At 41.9% G+C, this 16,940-nt stretch overlaps 1 protein-coding gene across 12 annotated transcripts in view; it reads right to left on the bottom strand.

Moving 5' to 3' along the window:
* Positions 1-2,066: 2,066 nt before the first annotated feature.
* APTX (aprataxin) overlaps positions 2,067-16,940 on the bottom strand; it is a 36,355-nt gene continuing 21,481 nt past the window's right edge. For 3 of the 12 annotated variants that reach the window (XM_088792983.1, XM_074330634.2, XM_019734163.3), the window contains 8 exons: positions 12,030-12,063; positions 11,751-11,887; positions 10,334-10,380; positions 9,795-10,097; positions 9,115-9,174; positions 8,073-8,299; positions 3,088-3,191; positions 2,067-2,345 (listed from right to left, as the gene is read on the bottom strand). In XM_088792983.1, coding sequence (XP_088649109.1) covers positions 2,191-2,345; positions 3,088-3,191; positions 8,073-8,299; positions 9,115-9,174; positions 9,795-10,097; positions 10,334-10,380; positions 11,751-11,883 — 1,029 coding nt within the window. In that variant the 5' untranslated portion in view covers positions 11,884-11,887; positions 12,030-12,063 and the 3' untranslated portion in view covers positions 2,067-2,190. Of the gene's footprint in view, positions 2,346-3,087; positions 3,192-8,072; positions 8,300-9,114; positions 9,175-9,794; positions 10,098-10,333; positions 10,381-11,750; positions 11,888-11,975; positions 12,064-16,940 lie in introns of those variants that run through there. The other 9 variants (XM_088792984.1, XM_074330636.2, XM_019734172.3 and 6 more) reach the window with 6 other exon arrangements.

Raw genomic sequence — 16,940 nt, 5'->3', positions numbered from 1 at the left:
ACCTTTTTAAAAGAAACTAGTAACTCTGATCTCAGCAGACCATGGAGTATACCTATGGAAACAGCTTCTAGGGCTCTAAGGCATCAGATGTGGGGAGGGGGATGGATCAACTGAGCCTTCCTTCCCAGTCCCCACTGAAATAGAAGCAGAGGCTTCCAGTTACCATGTATTTAATCCTTCTCTGTGCCAGATACTACGCTAAATCTTTTACATGAACTATTTTATTTAATCCTTTATAAGCCTGAAGTTCAGATAAAATAAGTAACTTGCCCAAGATCCCTCAGCTGAGTACCAGAGCCGGGACTGGGACCCAGATCTGAATGAAGGGTCTGTTCTTAACCATTATGTCCATGATGTGGAAGCAAGTTTCGTTGCATAGTACCTGATGATGGCAAGAGAAGCTGTGAAGACACAGCCCCTCTGCAGCTGGGTTGGGGGAGAACCCTGCAGGCCACAGGGTAAGGAGGCACCCACTGCAGGAGAGGCCGCAGACAATCAGGCACAGTAGAGCCAGACGGGAGGACTATGGTAGCTGTGCTAATGAGGTAAGGACCACATTCCTGCAGTGCAGAAGGGGCAGAGGACAGAGATGAAACATGTTGTAGTGACAGATGGACAAAAAGGGTTTTAAAGGAACTGAGCATCCTCCGAGAAATCAACAAAACACCATGGAAGGCTTTTGGTCAGCACAGGCCCAAGGCCCCGGGTGGTCTGTGGCCCCTGCTGGTTAGTACATTTATACTCTTCAACTAAGGGAAAATGAGTTTGATGCACCAGAACCCAGGCCGGCTTTGGAGCCAAAGATCCTTTATAGAGTATTAAATCCTCATCTTCTAAAGGGACATAACCATAGTACCTATCCCAGAGTTACAGACAGTGAGAAGTAAATGAGATAATTTGAATAAAGTGCTTAGCATAATGTCCAACACACAGGATTGAACAAGTTTTAGCTGCTATAATCATTAATTACTACTAATTATGACCTATACCCATGCTCACCAAGAAATCACTATAGCATCTAGTTCATTTGTGAAAGACAGTAAAGTCAACTGTGGTCTCTACGGATTGAGGTTTTCTCTCTCCAGAGAGAAGTTTTGTTAAGGGTGCTCCTTTTTATTTTTACTTTTTTTAATGATCTCAAGAGAAAAAAGACTCACCTCCCCAAATAGATGAACAATTTGATCAAAAACGTTTTAGATTTCCCTTTACCTTCAGTTCTGACGTTATCCAAACACCAAATTGATCCAACTGTTCCGTCCAAATTTGTTCTGAGAGAAAAGTGAAGCTACAGGGTTCTGTACAACTTTTTCATTCCATGACTACCTTTCCATGTATCAAAACTGACTATGACTGTTGGATGAACTCCTGAAAATTTTCAACTACCTAAGAGAGATACCCCAAACAAATGAACTTTATTTTCAGACAACAGATCAAAACAAGCCAGCAAGACTTGACAGCTGAACCGTGATGAACAGATGGCTGAGTATTTCCTCACCATCCAAGAACCCCTGATATTACAAAGAAAGCCCATCCCTCCATCCCCTCATCCAGCCTGTTTGCTCAGAGTGAAGGAGAACTGATGAGATGAGAAGAGAGCTTCCTGAGAAGGGAGCATTCGGGTGGTTTTGTATTAGAAAGGAATGAAAAGAACAAGAAACTAAGTCTCTCCATAAAGGAGGGAAAGAGAAAGAATATTACACAACAGATTGAGATCACAGAACAAGACCAATCTGTGCCTTCGGAATAAATAAGAGACTCCTCTGGCTGCTCTGATGAAAGGATATCACATGTCTCTGGGGAGGGAGGATAAATGTAAGGAACAGAAATATATAGCCTGCCCTCTACTTCTGTATCTTGCATTGGGTTGGTTTGAACATGGCTTTGCTCTCATTAGTCAAACTTGACGTGGGTCCTGGAAATGGTGGATCAGGCCTGTCCCAGTAACTCTTACCAGAAAACACATCCATGACAAATCCAAAGTCCTAATTCCTGAACCATTTTGAGTCACCCCACATTGTAGCCACTCAGGAATAGAATAAGTTTTGTTTAAAAAAACAAACAAATGAAAAAAAAACCTGCATGTTTTAATTCAAGAAATAAGGGAAAGTTCACAAGCAACCCAGAAGAGGTTCCCGGAGTTTGCTCTCAACAATCAGCCATGCTTGCTGCAGAAGTTCAGGCTCCACAGAATCACTTTGGCCAGTGCTTCCTGAGATGCTCTTTCAGCTGAGGAATGGAAGGCAACAGCTGCTGGCACTCGTGACAACGGAGAGGCAGCTTCAAGAGCTCAGGCATCCCATCCCGGACAGTCACTCTGCCAGCATCTTGTACCATCTCAATCACAGCTGCAGGCAAGGAAAAAAGTTCAGCGCCCAGCTACTCTGGAAAGCCAATATAAGATACCGAAAAGAAAAAGGAAATATCTGACTCCAAATAAAAATATACCAGGTAGCCTAAAGCTAGTAAATTTGACTCATTGTTGGGAAAATGGGCTTGATCAGATTCTAAATCTGAGCAACCTATTTTTGAGATAATCCCTTTCCTCCGAGATACACTCTAAGTAATCCGTGTTACTGTGTCAAAGGCTCACCACAGTGCTTTCCCTGGGTCAATGGTAGCTGGCATTGTTAACATCCCAGCATACTGAAGTGCCACAGAATACACACCGGGGAACGCTTCCTTCTACATACACAGCCTTCCCCTGTTAACTAACCACTCGACTCAAGGCAGCCCCCACGTTTCTACCCAGATGATGGCAGAAGAGACAAAGAACTATTCAGGGCTTTCACATCTATGAACCCCAATAATTCTCAGGACAATTTTTAAGTCCCCTCTTGTTATAATAAAACACCTTTTTGACCTTGAAATACAGTTTTCTAGGTCCCCCAAGAAAGCTGCTCACAGCAAAGTGATAATCCTACTACCATCCAAATAATCCAGTTTCTTTTAATGAGGCTCTCTTTACAGGGAACACAAAGTTATACATGGGTTTTTGAGATCAGTTTATTATTTAGGGAAACAAATGAATCACGTATAAAAACAGCTGAGGAAATGAAACAAATATGAAAACCAAAGAACACTGTTTACCTTGTGATTCTATGAAGTATTCTGTATTGAAAGAATTCCAATGTTTCTTGTTTTTAAGGCAAGGAGAATCAAAATCCTGGCTGATCACATGAAGGTGCACGTGGCTAGTTGAGAGGGGAAAATAATTGATGATTAAATCCATTAAAAAGGCTTAATCAAAATGCCAAACAGTAAAAGCATGGGTATGTAAAATATTGACAGTGTTTCCATTTAATTCAGTGAATTCATTCACTTAAGAACATTTACTGCTCAGTAAGTACCTGGTAGGGCCAAGCACTATTCTAGCACTGGGAATTTAGCAGTGAACAAAATGGAAAAGACCTCCGCCCTTGTAGAAATTATATTCTAATGAGGGGAGAAAAATAAAATATAACAAATAAACAAGGAAAAATCAAATCATTAACATTGCTAAGAAAAAAATACGGAAATGTGATGAGAGTGCCCAGGGGGTAGACGCTGCTCTTTAACTAGCGAGGGTTTTCAGGGAAAGCCAAGTGCAAAGGCCCTGAGATGAGAAAGAGCTTAGTACAACCACGGAACAGAAAGAAGGTAATATGGCCAGAATGGTAGGAGCCAAGGAGCAGAGACCAGGTAGGAGGCAGATCATAAAGGGTCTTATAGGTCGGCAAGGGGTCTGCATTATATTCTAATTACCTTGGGGAGCCATTGAAGGATTATAAGCAGGGGAGTGCTATTATCTGATTAATACTTTTAAAAGAGGACTCTAGTTGCTATGTGGAGAAACGACTATAGAGAGGGTATGGATGGATACAGAGACCAGCAGGGGGGCTGCTGCAGCAGCACAGGCCAGAAATAATCACAGCTTAGACTAGAGATATAGCAGCTGAGTTGACAAGAAGCAATCCAATTTTGAATATATTTTGGAATAGAACCGACACAACTTACTAATGGATTGGATATGGGTTTGGGGAGGCACCACCTACTGAGATGGAGAAGTTTAGGGGAAAAGCAGGTTTGGGGAAGAAAATCAAGAGTTGTCTTTTGGACTTGTTAAACCAAGTAGGATGCCTCTGTGTATAGCTTTGACTCTTAGAATCAGTAATACTTCATACTCCCCCAATAAATAATCAAAACCAACCAATACATGTGAGAATCTAAAATGAAATATAAGCAGTTACAAATCTAACTGTATTACATGATAAAAGAACTATACTGGTGGCCAGTTAGCTCAGTTGGTTAGAGCGTGGTGCTAATAACACCAAGGTTGCCGGTTCGATCCCTACATGGGCCACTGTGCGCTGCGCCCTCCTTAAAATGAAAAAGAACCATACTGAATAGGGTCAGGAAGAAAATAACTAACCTAATTAACTTTGGAAAACAGTATTTTCACTGGATACTGTAAGGATTAAAAAAACTGTATACAAACACTGTGCTCTAGTGAGTAAAAGTCTTTCTCACAAGGATATGAGTCAGCAATTCTGTAATTTTTCATATGTACACAGTTAACCCTTGAACAATGCAGGGTTTAGGGGTGCTGATCCCCCACACAGTCGAAAAATCTTTTGACTCTGCAAAAACTTAACTATTAATAGTATACTGCTGACCAGAAGCCTTACTAATACCATACAGAATCGAATAACCCATATTTTGTATGTTTTATGTATTAGATACTGTATTCTTACAATAAAGTAAGCTAGAGAAAAGAAAATGTTATTAAGAAAGTCATAAGTAAAATACATTTACAGTACTGTACGTATTTATTGAAAAATATCCACATATAAGTGGACCTGCACAGTTCAAACCCATGCTGTTCAAGGGTCAACCATGTCAGAATTGAACAAATAAGTAAATTTATTGCAGCTAATGAGAGCCAGATTTCTCACTGTTGGACAAAGAAGTTACAACAAAGGAAAGGGGGAGACAAAAATGAACCTTGTGGAGTTGGACTGGAATCCGAGGAATCAGTAAGAACTCATGGTTTTCTATATACACATATAGATAAATAAATAGAGAGGTGTGTGTTGACAGTGTGGGTTAGGATTCATGCACTGATTTCCTATCTCTATCTGCTGAGAGGATTAAGGAGCAAAGACACCCTAGAATCGACATTACGGAAACCTAGTAACCAAGTCTTGGTTTATTAATATCATTCTCCAATAAAATGAACTAGGGCTCTTTGGAGAAGTGGTTCATTCCAGGGCTAGAACAAGAAAAATACAAGATGAGCCTAGAATACCTTGTTCCAGAAAATAAAGAAGTGCTCAAAAATGTTGGGGGCATGTCAAAGTGATACAGGAGCCAACCTAAAGGAGCTTCCAATGACTGAAGCTGGAACAATTTGAGCAACAAAATAAATAATGATAGATGGAATTAAAACCTATACAATAACATAAATATCTGTGAGTCCATCCTGAAAAACAATCGAATAAATACATAATGGGGAGAAGGGACAGCTCTTCCATAAAGAAGAATTCTAATTAATAAATTAGAAGGAATGAGGGAAACATAAAATCACCATTAGACAAATACCATAGTAGTAACTGTTGTAGGCAAGATCCACCAACAGAGAGGCTAAAATAACTGGGCAAAAGTTTGAGGAGAAACAGGACAGTAGCACAGTCTCAAAATAGTCAAGATATTCATCAATTACAAAGGAAACAGTATTCAGTAACTCTGAGTGGAGAAATCTGGCAGATACTGCCATAACAAAGTGATCAAGGTTAATTAACATTGTGAGTAATAAACCATCTGACATCATGCACTCCTGATATGACGCACTGAGGACTTATCACATCTGTGGCATTTCGGCACATCTGTGCAAGGCTCATAATACCAGCATACCAGGGAGCTGTGTCCCACACAACTAGACTGAGAAAGAACGGCTTGAACCCCGGGCGGGGTGGGGGGGAGGCGGAAGAAAGAGGGAAAAATAAAAAATAAATAAATAAATTATATATATATATATATATATATATATATATATATATACACATATTTTTTTTTTTTTTAAGTGAGGTAATAACATACATCCACCCTGTGACCTAGCAATTCCACTTCTAGGTATTTACCCAAGAGCAAAAAAATGAATTACGTCTATGATAGACACAATACACATGAATCTCAAAATCATTATCCTGACCAAAAAAAGCCAGACAGAAAAAGAGTACACAGTGTATGATTCCACTTATAGGACGATTTAGAACAGACAAAACCAATCTATGATGAAACAAATCATAACAACACTTGGGGATTGAGGGGAAGATTAACTGGAAAGGAACACAAGGGACAAGCATGATAGAAATGTCCTGTATCATGGAACTAGAGGGTATTATGCTGAGTGAAATAAGTCAGACTTAGAAAGACAAATACCACACAATCTCACTTATAACTGGAATCTAAAGAACAGAATAAACGAACAAACAAAACAGAAACAGACTCAGAGATACAGAGAACAAACTGATGGTTGCTAGATGGGAGGGTGGTTGGGGGGACGGGTGAGAAAGGTGAAGGGATTAAGTACAAATTGGTAGTCACAAAATAGTCACAGGGATGTGAAATACAGTATGGGGAATATAGTCAATAATGTTGTAAAAATTATGTACGACTCAGATGGGTATTAGGGGGTATCACTTAATAAATTATATAAATGCCTAACCACTGCACTGTACACCTGTCAACTATAATTTAAAAATATATATATAGTCACAGGATGTAAAATACAGTATAGGGAATATAGTCAATAGTATTGTAATAGCTATCTATAATGTCAGATGGGTATTAGACTTGTTGGGGTTATCAATTTGTGAGGTGTGTAAATGTCTATTCATTATGTTGTTTTGTATACCTGAAACTAAAAAAAACAAAAAACAAACAAACAAAAAAAAAAACGAAAGAAATGTCCTATATCTTGATCAGAGTGATAGTTGCATGGTACATACATTTGTTAAAAATGATCAAACGACGTCTTACTATGCATTTTATTCTATGTAAGTTATGCCTCAATTCAAAAGAAAGAGTACTGACGGGGGGAAAAAATGTGGCATAAAAATTTCACTGGGTTAAAGTAACCAGTAATCAAAGCCATAATTACCCATCTAAATAAAACGTGAAGAATGTTGGGCGCTTAAAAAAAATAACCAAAAGAAATTCTGATACATGCTGCAACATAGATGAACCTTGATGACATTATCCTAAGTGAAATAAACCAGTCACAAAAAGTTAGATAATGTATGATTCCACTTATATGAGGTACCCAGAATAGTCAAATTCTTAGAAACATAAATTAGAATGGGAAGATGAGGGAATGGGAAGTAGTTTGAGAAGATGAAGAAAGTTCTAGAAATAGATGGTGGTGACGGTTGCACAACAATGTACATATACTTAATGCCATTCAACTGTACATTTAAAAATGGTTAAAGTGATAAATTTTATGTTATATTATATTTTATTAGCAAAATAAAAACTCTGAAATCCAATTAGTCTGCTCATCTTGTTGCTTAGTTCTAAAAAAATGTGGAGCTCTGCCTTGCTTGCATTCTTTGAAAAGAATCAATCGTTCCTTTCTGAATCCTTCTGAAAACAGGCTCCACACTTTTCTCTCATTTTATTTCAAATGTCAGGACTACTAAGCTTTCATGACAGAAGTTAAGTGATGTATGTCTCATTTGGAGAAATGGTACTTAATCATTTAGGGGTTATAGAGGCTTCTGAAAAATCACTGATCACAATTCTTCATCTGAGTAATAATAAAGCTGCTTCACCTAGTTCATAGGTTAGGCCCTCTGAGGTTTACATTTTGAGAGGAACAAAAAACCGTATGTGATTGAATTACAAGCAGAAGTAGGAACTCAAGTCATGTAAGCAAGTCAGGCAGAATGGTAAAAGTTTCAGCTCATCTGCCTTGGAAACAGCCCGCTCCATTGCCCTGAGCCTCAGGGCTGTCAGCACACTCAGCAGACCCAGGCCGCATCCATCTGCATAAAGAGACACAAAAAGTATGCACCAGCCCTACCCACAAGGCTTACCTCATGCTGGGAACGGCGTGGTAGCCCAATCGGAAGCGCAGTTTGCTGGACCCAGCAGCATCAGCAATCACCTTCTCCCCTACAGTGTGCATATGTTTGAGGAGCTCCAGGTGTTCCCTGGTCACAGCCTTCAGACTGGAAATGGAGGCCCACGGTAAGACCAGCCAGTGGTGACGAGCCTTGGGGTATTTATCCTTAATCACCACCACCTGCTCATCTTTGTAAACCTAGCAGAGGGGCACAGGAGGAGGAAACGGAGATCTACAGTGTATTCTGTGTGCCACGTGCTGTATTCATTAACTCACTTAATCTACACCACAATCCAATGTTCTGCAAAAGGTTTTAGTACCCCAGTTTTGACAGATGAGAGCACAGAGACTCAGATAAATTGATGCAGTCACATAGTTGCCAAGTGGGAAATCTAGGATTCCCACGCAGATCAAGTTGCCTCTAGTCTGTGTTTTCAATCCCGACACTGCACAGAATACGCAGAGCGTGCACAGTACAGAGTAGTTCCTAAGGATCTGATGATATCCCGGCAGGCATCCACGCAAATGCTCCCCTCTCCCTTCTCTCCTCTACCACAGCAGACTGTGTGATACATGCACATGTGTTCCAAGAAGCCCTGTCAGATCTGGCCCCTTGGCACTCCAGGATGTAATTTAAGAACTCAAAGACTCCTCCCAGGATGATGCCTGACTATTGACCCCAGGGCAGCCCAGTAACTACAGCCACAGTCCATTATCTGATGGTCCCTGGAAAGGGACCACAGTAAAGTTAACACAACTTCTCTGATTAGCATCTAGAAGTTTAGGAGGAACAAAACAGAGGGGATATTCATTTGAAGAACTTTACTTCTCTCCAAAGAATTCCACGTTCCTACTCACTGACAATGGGAAAAGACACTTATTCTCATAAAATAGCCCAATAAAACGAAATCTCATTAAGACTGATCTCCTTTGATTTCATTTGTAGTAATGAAGTCTGTGAAATAGTCATTTAAGACATGAAATATACTTCAATGCCAAAACTTTATTCTGACCTGCATTTTGGGGTCCTGCATAGAAATCTTCAAGCCTTGACTCCAGTGGCCCAACGATTCCTAAAAAGAAAAGGGCCATGTAAATTGCAAATGCCAATGGTTAAATTTGGCATAGTTAACACTGTATGCCAGCAAAGTCCAACCAAACTTGGAAATAAGCTTAGTTTTTAGGGATTAAACGATATCCCCTTCACCTCAGTCTTTTGCCACTGTCACCATACGCTATCCCCATTTTCTTCCTACATGCAGAGCTGCGTGTCTACACAGACACTGGAAACGCCAGAGCGTGAATAGCATCTTCTTTTGCCCTTTCCCACTCCATCTAAGCCTGACTAGGTTACTACTTTGACATCAGGATGTGAACCACACGATTTATGAAATGTGTTCTAAGACTAACCTTCTAGATATACAACTGACTGACCCATTTTAGCAGCTCAATGTTAAGTACACTGCCATTACTGCCCTACCTTCAAGTGGCTTACCTCAGAAATTCAAGAGAAAAGTTTATGAAGGGACATTTACCCAAGTGACTGGTAACACAAACAAGTGACTCTTTCATCAGTTACTAACCCTTGTCTTGGTTAATAAACCCCTCTCGCATGTCTGGGTTCTACAAAACAATCAGGCAGTCATTAGATCTCACTTAATCTCCGTATCATCTATCAAGCACACTACCTCACCTTTCTGGTAGATGCAGCTGTCCCCTTACTTGGGGGCACAGAGCACTGGCTCGGGTCGCTCCCAGGCTCCAGTCCTGCACTGGGTTCAGCTTCCTGGGCAGCATCTCGCTCTGCAGAGTCGCTGCTGCCTGACCTCTTTCTCTTCCTGTGCATTCCCAGGCCAGGTCTCTTTGCCTCTTCCTCAAACTCTACAATGTATGGATAAAGTTCATTCACCATGTGGAGAACCTGGCCGGGCTGCAGCTTCACCTCTTGCTCCTTCCCAATTACGACTGAGTCAATGCTGGTGGGATTGACCCCTACCTATGGAATAATCAGAAAATAATAATAACAATAGCAATGACACCATTACTAACATGGCCACCGCTATGTTAACCACTTACTACGTGCCAGGCACCGTGCTTAATGTTCCCTTATAGTACTCTGCCACTTCCACACATGACAGAGAAGCCTTATTGGCTGGCACAGACACTCTAAAGTCAACAGCGTAAGAAACTCATCAAGTATAAAATAGAAGTCCAAGTTACGAACAGACGTACCTGCTTTACCTTGACATATCCTTTGTTACACTCTGCTTTCAACTGTACTGAAAGAGATTGAAAAAGGTTAAGTCCAAATGCCATGACGAACCAGGCACATGCTCTTATTCTCTACAGGGCAATGAAACCTCCCTCTAGGAGGCAACTTAACAGGGGTTTCTTCAAAGGCTTGTGAGCAAAACTGCCCATTATGCAGGCGGCTGGAGCTCCAAATCCTTCCATAAAACGTCCAAGTGGACACAGTCCCTTCGCTACTGCTAACGTCCCTATGCGGCAGCTTCACTGAATCTCCACAAGGCTCCCTATGCCCTTGGCCCAGGGAGGGTGCCTCCCTAGACTTCCGTAGCTCACCCAGGATCACAGACTCTGCGGTCAGGGAAGGGGACCCACTTCTCTCACAAGATCTTGCTCAGGATTAAATCTACACTATTATATAAAACTATCAGAAGCCCTGAACAGAGAAAGAGGCAAATGATACATTCCTGGGAAACAGAAGTTCAGCTGGCCTTGGGTAGGAAGAATGGAGAGAATATTCTAGAAAAAGAAATATTCATACAGAACAATCTGAGCATGTGTAGGAAGAAGTGACATTAAACATTTGTGTTTGGATAAGTGAACAAAATTTCTAGGGTGGGACAAGCAGTAAAGAAGAGACACCACAGCTGCTCTTCAGGGAAGACAGGCAGAGGAAAAGCTGACATACATGTCCCTACAGTTGCTGCTGTGACAAGAGGGAGAGAGAGCGAGAAGTGTCTGCTGCTTATCTTGGGTCTAGCCAGTTCAAGAGTGGCTTTCTCCCCCCCATTTGGATTAACTCATGTGGGAAAACCCATCATCAGTGCTGCCGACTTCAAGCCTCGGGAACCCCTGCTACAGGGCACACGCTACAGGTGGGAGGCCTGGGAGCAGTGAGCACCTCTGGAAGTTTACAGGTAAAAAATGGGCTCCGTGGTAAGGCTTTTTCCTAAGGACTTTCATTTCATTAATTCCCAGGGATGACATTTCAAGAGCTAGATGCCACAGACTTATACAGATGTCACCCTCTGTGTGAGGCAATGTGTAAAGGAGGAACGATCCCATCACTTCTCAGACATGGTTTCAGCCTGAGATCCCAGAATTCCACTGTCTCACTGCCCAGCGAGGACTCCCCATGGGCACAGCAGGGTGCAGGACTCAGTTCCCTCATCCCATAGTAACAGGGTGGAACCTGCCTGTTCCCAAGACTGAATAACCACTATCAGAGGGCGGAATCAGGAGTGAATGGGGCCCTGGTATTGGCTAAAAGAGCTCAGTCTCTGAGTTTTGTTTATGGCAGACAAAAGGCTTTCCATCATTAGCACCAGGACATGTGCACGTTTGGCTATCAAGATCCTAAGGAACCAAACATGGTACTTTCCACACGCCTTTGATCAGTTACCTTGCTGTCGAGAACATTTCTTGTCAGTGATCTGGGTCTCCGGGCTGCGCCCAACCACAACTGTTTCCAAATGTGGAAGCTGGATTCGCTGGTGCCGGCGGTCCTGTCTCACCAACCAGCATACCCGCATCATGGCTCTGGGAGACGCAACAGAAGAGAACGGCGGGAATAACAAGCATGCGTCCTCCGGGGCCACACCCCAGCACCACCACACATGCCATTTACCAGCTGTTCACCTTGAGGCAAGTGACTTCACCTCCCTCGTCTCAATTTCCTCACCTGTAAAGTGGGATAATGACAGGACTCGAGTCAGCTGTAAGGATGAAATAAGATAATGTGAGTCAAGTATTCATCTCGGTGCCTGAATCATGCTAAGCAATTAAATATGTGTTATGTTTATTGATGTGCTCTACATGCTCGACATTCGGCTACATGCTGAAGATCAAAAAACAATTAACCACTGTCCCTATTCTTGAGGGGCCTGGAGTACAATGGGGCACAGACTCATATACCAATTATTAAAATTAATGTGATAAACATTGTAAGTAGGAAGTAACCAAATACAGCATTAGCCCAGGGAAAGGAATGACTGACTGGTGAGGAATTATCAAAAAAGCCTTCATGAATAATGGATATTTATGATGGGTTTTAAAGGACAAGAAGGAGTTTGCCTAGCAGAGAACTAAGGACATGACAACAGAAGATATTCTTCAGTCCACATGCATCTTTATGTGTATTAGAAGGCTTCCCTTCCTTACTTATCATAGCATTTTGATGATAGAACAATATATTCTACTGCCATCTGCCAGAAGATTGTCATAATAAATGCACAAACCTACAGTTTCTAAAGTCTGAATGCAGCACCTTTGTACAATACACAACCTGCAAAACAACAGTGGAGGTGCTGGTACTATTCGAAAAACCACCCTTATGACCATGTAGAGTAACAGCAGAAGGGAAAGCAACAAGAAATTCTGCCTGAAAAAAGGCAGAACAAAGGGGATAGAGAGGAAGAAGAGCCGGAAGAAATCCTGAAGGTAGACTGAATTACTGACTGCATTTGAGGAATGACAAAGGACTAAAGGGAGGTATCAACCAGGATTTCTAATTCGGAAATACCCATTTACCAAAATGAGAAACACACGAGGAGACATAATTTGGGGATAAACACTAGGTGACGAGATGATTTCAGATTGAAACGCAATTAGATTAAGTTGCCTATGGAAGATCCAAGGGTCAGCTGGGATGTATGGGGTATGAAGCTGAGGGAGAGCAATGGACTGAATGTATATATTTGAGAGGCATCAATATGTCATAGAAGCTGAGGCAAAGTAAGAGGATGAGATCATCAGGGAGGGAGAGCATGGGATTATGGGCAAGGACAGGACTAGATTCTTGGGGCCTCCCCAGACTCCCTGAGCTTATCAATAGTCAGATCTCCAATACCCTCTCTTTAAGAAACGTCCCCCGCAGCAAGGCAACACCTGTCAAGTCCTCTGCACAAGCTGTGAGTCCAAAGGGGAAAGAAAAGAAACCAGATTTTAAAAATCAGTTTCATTACCATCTGCAAAAACAGGATAATACAAGACAGAGTGAGCATATATGAGCACTCAGGGGGTGCAAAGTCATAGAAATTGGATCAGTCAGGAAAGTCTTCAGAAACCACCCAGTTGAAAAGGACAAGAACACTGATAAGGAAGAAAAGGAGTGGGAGGGGACATCCCGTTCCATTTCCCTTTTTTTTCTTCCTTTAGGGAGCGGGTTGACATTACATTTTAAAACGCACAAGTGACAGCACAGATTTCAACAATGACAAGCCATGGGTGAGTGGTGGAAAGCCGGCTGACCCAGAGGAGCTGCCCCAAAGAGTAACAAAAAAAGGCAGAAGTGTTGAAAGAACACTAGGCTGAGATCTAACGATCAATAGGACACAACTAGAGTGGAAAAATCTGGAGTCGCAAATTAGCCAGGAGTCTGTTAATATAATGTGGGCCAGAGTGAGGGCCAAAAGGCAGCTCAGCAGGTCTTTGTGAAGGAGCTGATGCCAGAGCATGAAGAGTCAGTTCTAAATCTAAAATCCTAAATCTGGAGCCTCAAAGGATGATGGTGCTACAGGCAGGTCACACTTTTACATGCTACGTGTTCAGAGGGGCAACTGTTTGCCCTTGCTGGAAACTAATGAATGAGTGGGTAATAGACTGAGAAGTATGTCTTCATTAGGCACTGGGAAATAAGTTATTTGATGACGGACTAGTCACCGTAATAATAAAAAGAAGCCTGGAGAGAGCAGTTTGAGAGCAGGAACAGGAAGAAAGCCCATGAGCCGCTGAGTATGGCTGGGTGTCCACAGGACAACAGGAACTACCCCTCCTGCCCTACACAAACACATACTCACACGCTTCCTTCCCACCAAAGCTCTGAAGTTATGATGCTCCTATTCACTTCTCCTTAAGAAGCTGAAACACTGACAGCACAACGCTTATGCAACTAACCTTAAGCAGTATCTTGGCCCATTTCAGCCCCCAGTTCCAACTTCTAGGAATGAAGCATTTTAGAATATGGGGAGCACATAAGGATGGGCGTCCCTGAATCTTCAATATAGTCCATCCAGTAAAACTCCATAAACTGCAAGCTCTGTGGCAGCAGAAATCAAGCTCATTTTTGCTTACCAATATATCCCAGCACTTAATACAATACTTGGCATACAGCAAAAATACAATAAATATTGGCAAGTGAAGGATCAGACGATAATCCTATCCAGGTTCTCTTCCCTTCCTTCTCTCTCCCCTCCTCTGACACCCTTTCTTATGTGGGGCGCTTTGCTCCTCTCTTTGGGCAATCCCATCCTCTATGTGGATGAATCCTAACTCTGTTTTTCAGCTCCGTACTTTCCATTGCAGAGTCATGGGGATTGGTCAGAAAGAAATTATGATTATTTAAGGAACCCAAGTTATCTGATAGGCCAGCAATCTGATAACCTGGAACAGTGCCATCCAGTAGAATTTTCTGCAATTATGGAAGTGTTCTAAATCTGCACTGTCCAATAATGTAGCCACCATGTGACAATTAAGATTCTGAAATGTAGCTAGTGCAACAGAGGAATTCAATGTCTTAGATTCCTTAAACTTAAATAGCTAGTTAAATGTGGCTGATGGCTACAATAATGTCCAACACAGCCCTGGACACCTGCCCAGCCCTGATCAATCCCAATACCTCAAGCTTAAAGACCCTCATACTCTAACCCCACAGAGGTTACTTATTTCACCTCCCACTTCTTTTCATAGAACTAGACCCACTTAAGCATCCCTCTCTTTCCTCCCTTCCTCCAGACTCTCATACATGCAAGGATGTATGTACATCCTTCAGGTACCATGTACTGAATCATGGCTCCGAAATAAGTAATTCTTAATACGACCTCCTGCTATTGGTTTTTACTCTTTCCTACCTCCTAGAAACCCAAATCCTTCACAACTTCCAAGTCTTACCTCCTCCCTGAGGCCTTCACTGAGCTAACTTCTCTACATCTTGTTACTGGATATGGTCAATTTACCTTCACAGTTCTCTAGAAATTAAATGTGGATGTAATTTTACTTTCCAGATAAAATTTCCTTGTAAACAGACTGCATCACTACTCAGGAAACTCAGAGGCAGGGTCTCCGGAGATCACTGCCCTGGGTTAGGCCTGGTCTGACACTTCTGTGTCCCCTGGTGTTCAACATACCTTTATCAAGTTTATACTATATGCTAGGCACTTGCTAAGTATATCATCTCATTTAATCTTCACAACTCTCATTCTAAGGAAGAGAAATTTAAGGCTTAGAGGAGAAAAGTAACATGTTTAAGTCACATAGGCAACGTGTGCCAGAGCTAGAATTTGAATTAATTCCAAAGAATGTTCTTAATCACTGCACCATATACCTCTTGTCTTCACTCATTTGATCAATCAAAATTACTACATGCCCACTATGTGCCTTGTGCCATTCTAGTGCTGGGAATAGAGAGATACTGCATATCATTTGTATTGTACGATGCAGGTATAATACATCACACCTGCCTTCAAAAGGCTCCGTCTTGTGGAAGAGAGAAACACAAAGACGATTATAACAAATGTGGTATGACTGGTTTGTGCAAAGGGTATTATGGGAGCACAAAAGTGGAGTACCCGACCCAGACTTGGAGAAAGGAGGTGTCAAGAAAGGTTTCCTGTAAGAGGTGGGCCTACAATGAGTCCTACATACAAACCAGGTTAATTAGGTGAAAGGGGGCAGCCTAATTAGTTGAGGAGCAGGAGGCAGAGAAAGGAATCAGTGAAGATTCAAGTCAAAGAGAACAGCAAGGGCAAGCGCACAAAGAAACAGCACAGTGCATGTGAAAAAGCAGTTCGGTGTTGCTGCAACCTAAAGTATGAGGCAGAAAAGAGGCTGGAGATGCAAGCAGGTCCAGATGAAGCAGAGCCCTGGGTGACTGGCTGAGAAGCTCAAATTTTAGAAGTTCCAATGGATTTTGCAGATGATGGACAGCTCCTTAAAGATCATTAAGCAGGACTCTGACACAGTTAGATTTGTTTTCAAAGATCATTTGGGAGAGGAGGTAGGTAGTATGGAGAACAGATACATGGGGAACTAGAGGACTAGAGGCAAGGAAACCAGTTAGAAGGTCATCACATTTCAAGTGAGAGATGATGAGGCCTAAAGTACGACAATAATAGGGGCAAAGAAGAGAGCACAAGTTTGAGAAATATTTAGCGGGTAAAATCATGAGGACTTAGTGATGGATGTGATAAAAGTAAGTTCAGGGAAGACGCTGAGTTCCATTTGGGACCTCTGAATTTGAACTGCCTGTGGGACTTGCAGAGTTGTCCAGCAGGGTAGTCTGACGTGAGGGTGAAACTCAGAAAAGAGTTCTAAGCTGACTTCTATTTGGGAGCACATAGGAAGTTAAAACCAAGTCCAGTTGATGTGCTCCCTCAGGCAGTGTGTACAAAATGAAAAGACCCTGGGCCAAAGTCACAAGCCTTGGAAACACCCAATATTTTAGGAGAGGAGAAAAAAATAAGACTACCCACAGGAGACATGACTAGGGAGCGAGACCCATGGAGAAACAGCTAGAATATTAGCTCTGTAAGGCAAGGCACTGTGTCTTGTTTATCTGTGTGTCACAATAAATGTTCACTGAATAAATCAGCTAAGT

The sequence above is a fragment of the Rhinolophus sinicus genome, chromosome 16 (assembly GCF_057876585.1).
Source record: "Rhinolophus sinicus isolate RSI-liver-muscle chromosome 16, RSI-T2T, whole genome shotgun sequence".
Lineage (NCBI taxonomy): Eukaryota > Metazoa > Chordata > Mammalia > Chiroptera > Rhinolophidae > Rhinolophus > Rhinolophus sinicus.
The sequence above is the reverse complement of the archived record's forward strand: the minus strand, read 5'-3'. Positions and strand labels throughout refer to the sequence as shown.